Consider the following 7,684-nt stretch of genomic DNA (forward strand, 5'->3'; position numbering starts at 1 on the left):
ACTCCTGTCATCTGAAGAAGTGGGCTGTGCCCATGAAAATTCATGATACCATCTACATGTTTTGTTAGTCTTTAATGTGCTACTAGACTATTTGTTGTTTTTCCTGTTCTTTTAAAGATAGGGATTAACATGCAAGATTGCTCAAAAACACACATTTTTGGTCCTAACATGAAACAGCTTCTTTGCAGCTGTTATGTGGCTCTTTCAGACATTATCAATTATAGTTATGTGGCGACAGGCTGATAGCAGCTATTTGGTCACTGGAAGAAGTTAGACACCATATCATGTTTTGCATTGGATTAATTAGGATCTTTACCCATTGCTCTACATTGGCTCCAAGTGCAACCTTCTATGACAGTTTTGCCTACTCACTTTGAAATGTCTCCAGTTTCTGCTGTAGCATAGCCATTATTTACCACTCTATTTACCACCCTATTTACCTCCTCAAATCTATGCATTTTTATTCATTAATATCTCTTTGAATACTTTATGTATTCATTACAAGTCTGCCAGTCTGGTGAACTAGTCACTTAATTGTCAGCTTCAAAATCTTCCTGTAAAATGAGGATCTTCCATGAAGCTTTTCCAAGGAGGATATACAAGTCAAAACACTGAAATATAACATTTTGAATTTTGATAAATAGATTGTGCATTCCTTGTATACTGGCTCACACAAACACCTCATTTCAACTGCTTTGGTCCGTTCGAAGATTTCTACAGTAATAATGCAGAAAAGGCAGAAGCGTTTGATAAACAGGACGGGTTGGTGACAGAGTGATCTTGGATGCTTGGTAAACAAGTAATGTATTTTAATATGCTACATGTACAGTAAATGTATTCATGTACTCACACAAAGAATGTACGCCATACTTACTGGATGAGATATTCTACCCTCAGAAGTGGTGACTCTAAAAAAGATTTGAGGGCCTGATGGATAATTAGTTAAGCATGGGACCCCAGAGCAAAATAGCTAATATAATTCTTGGACGCATACTGGGGATGGGGGGTGAGGGGGGGTGGGACGCTGCAGTAAGTATAGTGAGGTTATATTACCTCTTTATTTGGCGTTCTTGTGACCACCGCTAGAATACTGTGTCCAGTTCTGGTCTCCACAACTCAAAAAAGATATTGACAAATTGGAGAGAGCTCAGAGAAGGACCATGAGAATTATTAAAGAAATAGAAAACCTAACTTTATAATGATTGGGCTCCTTGAGTCTCTCTATTTAGTTTAACAAATAGTTTAAGGGGTGACTTCAAGTCTTTAAATAGCTATATGGAGACCACATATTTAATAATGGACTCTTCAATCTAGCAGAGAAAGATATAACGCAATGCCTGGAATTTCAAACTAGGTAAATTCAGACTGGAAATAAGATGTACTTGACAGAGGAGGAAATTAACCACTGGAACAATGTACAAACAGTTGCGATGGATTCTTTCTCACTGACAGTCTATAAATCAAGACTGGATGCTTGTCTAAAAGAGATCTATGAGAATTATTGTGGGGAAGTTCTATGGGTGGTGCTATACAATGGGTTAGACTAGATGATCACAATGGTCTCTTCTGGGCTTGGAATCCATGAATGTATAAAATTATGAGTATGAAAGGAATGCAGCATTAAACCCTATGATCCTCATTTCCACTATCTCGGGCCTTGATTTAGGAAAGTCATTGGGACTTTTGCAGATTCTCAAGTGCTCTACTGAATCAAGAACTCACTGTAGCCCTTAGCCAGGTTATTAATGTCATGCCTCATTTCCATTACACCAGATGACAGTAATATTGTGCAACAGCATATAGCAATATTGACAAGTCTTAAAGGGATTTTGTGAATCTAAATGTTTTTGAAGAGATAAGAACACCCCAAATTAAAGCTGCTGTATAATGCAAGCTTAAAAGTGAAACTGATGTTTCTCTCCAGCTACTGGCTATGTGGCTGCCTCCTGTTCCTCCGGAGCACTTGCACTGCTTGCCACCGCCTAGTGAGCAGGGGCTGAGCACAGCCCACAGGCGATGGGGATGGGGAGGGAGGAGAGGAAGGGAATAGCCAGGGTATGGGGCAGAGGATGACTGGAGCCTAGGGACCCATGAAATTTGGAACAGTTTGGTGCTCCAAATGTCATGGTGCCCTAGGGATGGCCCTATATCCTGGTATTACAAGGCATTCAGGTTGGACTTTGATGGTGCTTTAAATTGACAAGAAATTATCAGTAAATGAACAATCTATGCCTATGCAGAAAAACTCTCCCCTGAACTGAGGGCTAACACGAGGCTCCTATTTACTAGTTAAGTCTCATCTAAGCCTTCAAAATAGCATTTACTTGGGACTTAACTAGCATTTTAGAATTTGTTTGCTAAAAGGGAGGAGGAATTCATTGTAAATCTGAAGATTGAAAGTAACTTGGATGAGAGTGATTGTGAAATGATAGATTTTATGATTCTAAGGAAAGGAAGAAGTGAGAGCAAGAGATCAAGGACAGTATATATTTAAAAAAGCAGAACTTAACAATCTCTGAGAACTAATAGGCAAGGTCCCATGGGAAGGAAAATCAAAGGGAAAGAGGAATTTAGGATTGATGACAGTTACTCTACGAGACAATATTGAAGACACCACAACAAGCTATCCCAATGAGAAGGAAAGACAGGAAGAATAGAAAGAGGCCAATATGGCAGCATTAGTAGCTTTCTAATTGACATGACAAATCAGAAAGGAATCCAAGTGGAAACATGGACAAAGTACTCAGGTTGAGTACAAAATAGTGCAAGCATCTAAGGATACAATCAAACAGGCTAAACGAAGCATGCCTCGCAAAGGGACATAAGTACATAAGAACATAAGAATGGCCATACTGGGTCAGACCAAAGGTCCATCTAGCCCAGTAGCCTGTCTGCCGACAGTGGCCAGCACCAGGTGCCTCAGAGAGGGTGGACCGAAGACAATGATCAAGCGATTTGTCTCCTGCCATCCTTCTCCAGCCTCTGACAAACAGAGGCCAGGGACACCGTTTCTATCCCCTGGCTAGGCCTAACCTCCATGAAATTCTCTAGCTTCTCTTTAAACTCTGTTATAGTCCTAGCCTTCACAGCCTCCTCTGGCAAGGAGTTCCACAGGTTGACTACATGCTGTGTGAAGAAGAACTTTCTTTTATTAATTTTAAACCTGCTACCAATTAATTTCATTTGGTGTCCTCTAGTTCTTCCATTATGGGAACTAATAAATAACTTTTCTTTATCCGCCCTCTCCACACCACTCATGATTTTATATACCTCTATCATATCCCCCGTCAGTCTCCTCTTTTCTAAACTGAAAAGTCCCAATCGCTTTAACCTCTCTTCATATGGGACCTGTTCCAAACGCCTAATCATTTTAGTTGCCCTTTTAGTTGACCTTTTAGCAGTAAGAGCAAAACAAAGATGAAGTAAACTGTAAGTCCACTAATTAGGCAGACACACACCTAACCACGCTAAAAACCCTGTTTTGTTTCAATCTTTACTAAAAAGGTTAATTCTGACCAGATAGAGAACATACATAATATTAACAACCAGGGGACATAAGCCAGAACAGGTAAATAAAAGATTAACAAATATTTAGACAAGTTAGCTGTAGGCATGTCAGCAGGGCATGATGACATTCATCCGCTGGCTAGCTGAAGAAATCTCAGAACCATGAGTGTTCATCTTCAAGAACTCATGAAAGAGGCTGAGCCCCTCAGGACTGAAGAAGGGCAAATATAGTACTTGTCTTTCAAAGGGGGCACAAAGTGTATGCAGGGAATTACAGAGCAGGCAGCTAACTTTGCTATTTGGAAATACACTGGAACCAATTATTTAACAATCTATCGTAAGCACCTAGCGAACAATAGGGTTATAAGTAATAATCAGTGTGGCTCTGAGAAGAATAAATCATGCTAAATTAGCCTAATTTCCTTTCTTGACAAGGTTGCTGGCCTAGTAGATGGGGAAAACAGTAGACATGATTACCTTAAATAAGACTTTTAACATAATATTAAGCAAACTAGGGAAATGAAATGATTATAAGATGGGTGCGCAACTCGTCGAAAAAGTGTCTTCAAAGAACAATTATAAATGTGTTAATTTCAAAGTAGGAGGGCATATCCTGTGAGGTTCCACGGGAATCAGTCCTGAATCTGGGACTATTCAATATTCACATTAATGACTTGGAGGCATCCTTCACAGTAATTTTTGGAAGACTAAGTCATTACTCTCCCAAACATAGACACAAGGGGAGAGAATTTTGAAGCGATAATCACTACTGTTGAATTAGACAAGGGGATCTCTCTTGATAGCAAGGCTTGTTGTCTTTCTGTAGTTTCTCACTGATCCAGGGAGAAGGCTTTAGGTGTAAGGGATCCATTAACTTTCGTTGTTTAAATTAACACGTTTATGGTATAAGGTAATTTGATGCGAAGATTTTTACCACATTTATCACTATGATGCGTGAATGCCATATGACACATGTATTTCTTTCTTTCTTTGTTTTTGCTCAGCACTTGCAGAAAGTGCTCTCAAATGCTTCTATACATTTTTCCTGTTTATTATGTGTCTTCAGTACTCTGTATAGCACAGGAAATTCTGTGCTTTGATATGCAAACAGACACACATATTGGGATTAGGTACACTGGAAAGTACAAAGTGTTTTGTATTAAAACTTAAGGGTGCACTTTTCAAAGATCAATGGGTTTGTGCTCCTAAATCACCCAGGCACTTTGAAAAATCCCTACTGAAATGCTTAATTGTAACTCACCAATGCCATAACATATGGTCATAAATAACAGAAATGTTTCTAACAGAATACTCTAGCATTTCAATGTACTGTAAATGAACTCTTCTGAACTGGAAATCTGTTGTAAACATACTACTTTAAAAGCAAATATGAAGTTGATGTTAGGACCTTCCAGAATTCATAAAAACAAAGAATAAATAACAATTTGATTGACATCTTAGTGAATTATATCTACATTATATGAGATATGATTATTTTAGTATAATTACTAATAACTGTACAATATAAATGGTTTTCTGTAGAAAAAGGACAAAGTAGCATGACTTTTTTCACATGAATTCACAGATAAAATACATTGATTTGCATTGATGACTGGGGTTATGTCTTCACAGCAAAAAGTGGTGTGTTACATTAAGACTACTGACTTGAGAGAGCCTGTCTAATGTAAAATCTTAGTGAAGACAGAGCACAGGCAGTTTTTACACTGATGTATCCAGTTGAGGTCAACCCTATGTCTTCCATCCAGAACCTATATTGTCTAGCTCTATGGACTTAAAAACTATTTGTGCCTTATTCCACTAAGAGTTTACATTAAGAGAGCTATCTGGATGTAAGTATTCACCTCTTTTGCAGTGAAGACATAGCCTTGCTGGCCTTTGATGAATTATTGAGTTTTGCCCCAATGCAGAATAATCAATTATATGTGTCCACAATTCATAGTCATCCACTCAATATGGCTCATGTATTTTGTAAAAACATGAGGTCTTATTATTATAATCCCTCACCTCAGTACTCTGCTATTGAATCTTTGCTGAGAAGTGGGGAGCAACAACTGGGATTTGTGTCTGAAATGAGAATAAATTTTACCTAATTTCTCTATAACAACAGAACAATAAAAATGTTTTAAATGTCTTCAGAAGATCACATTACTGGAACATTTTAAAAGATGTATTACAGACACATTCGAAATATTTGAACAGTGCAATGTAAATTTGTTGTACCATGATATCCCTTGAATAAAATCTTTATCTTTTATTGAGTTTAGAACTATGGAAATGAATGAACATTCAAAATTCAATCTGAACTCTCCATACATTCAAAAATAAATAGCACGCATATATGTAACATCAAAAGCATTGCCAATGATACACAGTACCTTTTTTTTTCATTACACCATAAATTATCTCGTACTTCAAAAAGTGGAGGTGGTTGAATTCAAGCCGTCTCCAATTTTTAAGAAAATATTGTTTGTTTTAAGAGAAACAGATGTAAATTTAATCTCTAACTACTAGAGAACTATCGTAAAATGTTATGCTTAATATAAGCTCTTTTACTACTTCAAAGCACTTCTTTAAATGTAGAGTACAAGGTGTACTGTAGTAGTATCTATGAGAGAGTGTTCTCTCCCAGTAACACAGCAGATTTAAAGTTTTAAAAAGTAAGAGGGAAATGTATAATATTGATGGGTACATAAATCACTATTTAAAATACATAGCATACTAATAAAAAGAGTCAGTTGGGCAAGAAAATAGAAACTCCCCTCAAATTCAAAGGCAAACGCCATTCACGAACATATGCAACTACATGTGGTATGAATCCAGGTGGACAGTGTGAAATTGAGCAATTAACTACATTAGGAGTGAACAGTGAATGCTACCCTAAAAGAGGTTAGACAGCTTTTTTTTTAGCTTAGCTTTTTTTTTTTTTTTTTTTTTTTTAAAGCTTAGGCCGTTTATTTCTTTCCACCCAAGGACAATAAACCCCAAAGGGACTGAAACAAATGCTGGAGTGGAGGTTATTAAAAAGAAAAGCGTGTTGCCAAGCCCCTGAACCGCTAAGGCTGGTTGTGCTGTTTTGAACCGAAGGATTTAATAAAAAAAAAAATATGTGACACTAATAGGGAGGAACACACAACCAACGAGGGGCGATGGGGAAGTAGCCACGGAGGCAGGGGCAGCACAAGGGACAATGGACAGCTCCTTACTTACCATCTTCATTTTCATCAAACACGGGAGTTTTGTGGGAGTGACTGCCACCCATATTAGTCCACAGCTTCTTCCACATGCCCAGCCACAATCTCCACGGGGCAAGTGGCCAGCATGCCCGGGGCGGGTTCCAGACAAAGACACCAGCCCACTGGTGAGAGATTGTCCCGGGCTCGGAGCCCTCCCTGTCTCCCGCCGGCTCTGGAGCTAGGAGGGAGTGCCCGCATGCCCGGCCATGCTCTCACGCCTTCAACCTCCTCTCCACGCCCAGGGCTCCCTTTCGATCGCCGCTCCGAGTCGGGCTGCGGCTGCTCGGGGAATCCTCGGGGGGGTTAGAAATCATCCTGCGAAATGAAAGTGATCCATCTGCCTCTGACAGGAATTGCTGCTGCTACTTACTAACTTGATACATATTTCATAGCAGACAGCCAGGGGCGGGGGGAAGGGAGCTGGGGGAGGGAGGGGGCTCGGTCCTGCTGATGGTTGCCTTTGGTAAAAGGGAAAAGCTGGATCTACCTGGAGCCTGCTGAGTTGGGTACCCAAGAGCCCAAATCCCGTTGCCTAAAGTGAGGCACTAAATAGCCTCGCACGCCTATTGCTCCCGCCCTCCCCTCCTCCCCCATGCAACTCGGCACATCAGAGCTACAAGGAGGGGGCAGCACCCACATCCTGCTAGTTCCAGCTAATTTCCCCCTTTCCCTCGCCCCAAACTCCACTAGCCAAGCAGGAGAGTGGAGCCGCTCCTATGCCACCAAAGCCAGGACTCGGATGTACCCCCGGCGCAGCCTCCCTGCAAAAGCCTGGCTTCAGCATCTGGAACTTGCCAAATGGACACAGAGGGGCTCCCCGCGCCAGACCAGCTCCTGGTTGTATGCAGGCGGGGCCCCAAATCTGAACTCCAACATTTGCTGTAAGAAAGCCGCAGAAACTCTCGTTCAGCACCGGTGGCCTT

At 40.3% G+C, this 7,684-nt stretch overlaps 1 protein-coding gene across 6 annotated transcripts in view; it reads right to left on the reverse strand.

Moving 5' to 3' along the window:
• The window catches only part of STK32B (serine/threonine kinase 32B), a 291,208-nt gene extending 283,910 nt beyond the window's left edge, over nucleotides 1–7,298 (reverse strand). For 2 of the 6 annotated variants that reach the window (XM_075930748.2, XM_014576105.4), the window contains exon 1: nucleotides 6,736–7,298. In XM_075930748.2, the coding sequence (XP_075786863.2) occupies nucleotides 6,736–6,811 (76 nt within the window). In that variant the 5' untranslated portion in view covers nucleotides 6,812–7,298. Of the gene's footprint in view, nucleotides 1–5,532; nucleotides 5,554–6,735 lie in introns of those variants that run through there. The other 4 variants (XM_014576106.4, XM_006128198.5, XM_006128199.5 and 1 more) reach the window with 4 other exon arrangements.
• Between the last annotated feature and the right edge of the window lie 386 nt (nucleotides 7,299–7,684).

The sequence above is a fragment of the Pelodiscus sinensis genome, chromosome 4 (genome assembly GCF_052426305.1).
Source record: "Pelodiscus sinensis isolate ZL-2025 chromosome 4, ASM5242630v1, whole genome shotgun sequence".
Lineage (NCBI taxonomy): Eukaryota > Metazoa > Chordata > Testudines > Trionychidae > Pelodiscus > Pelodiscus sinensis.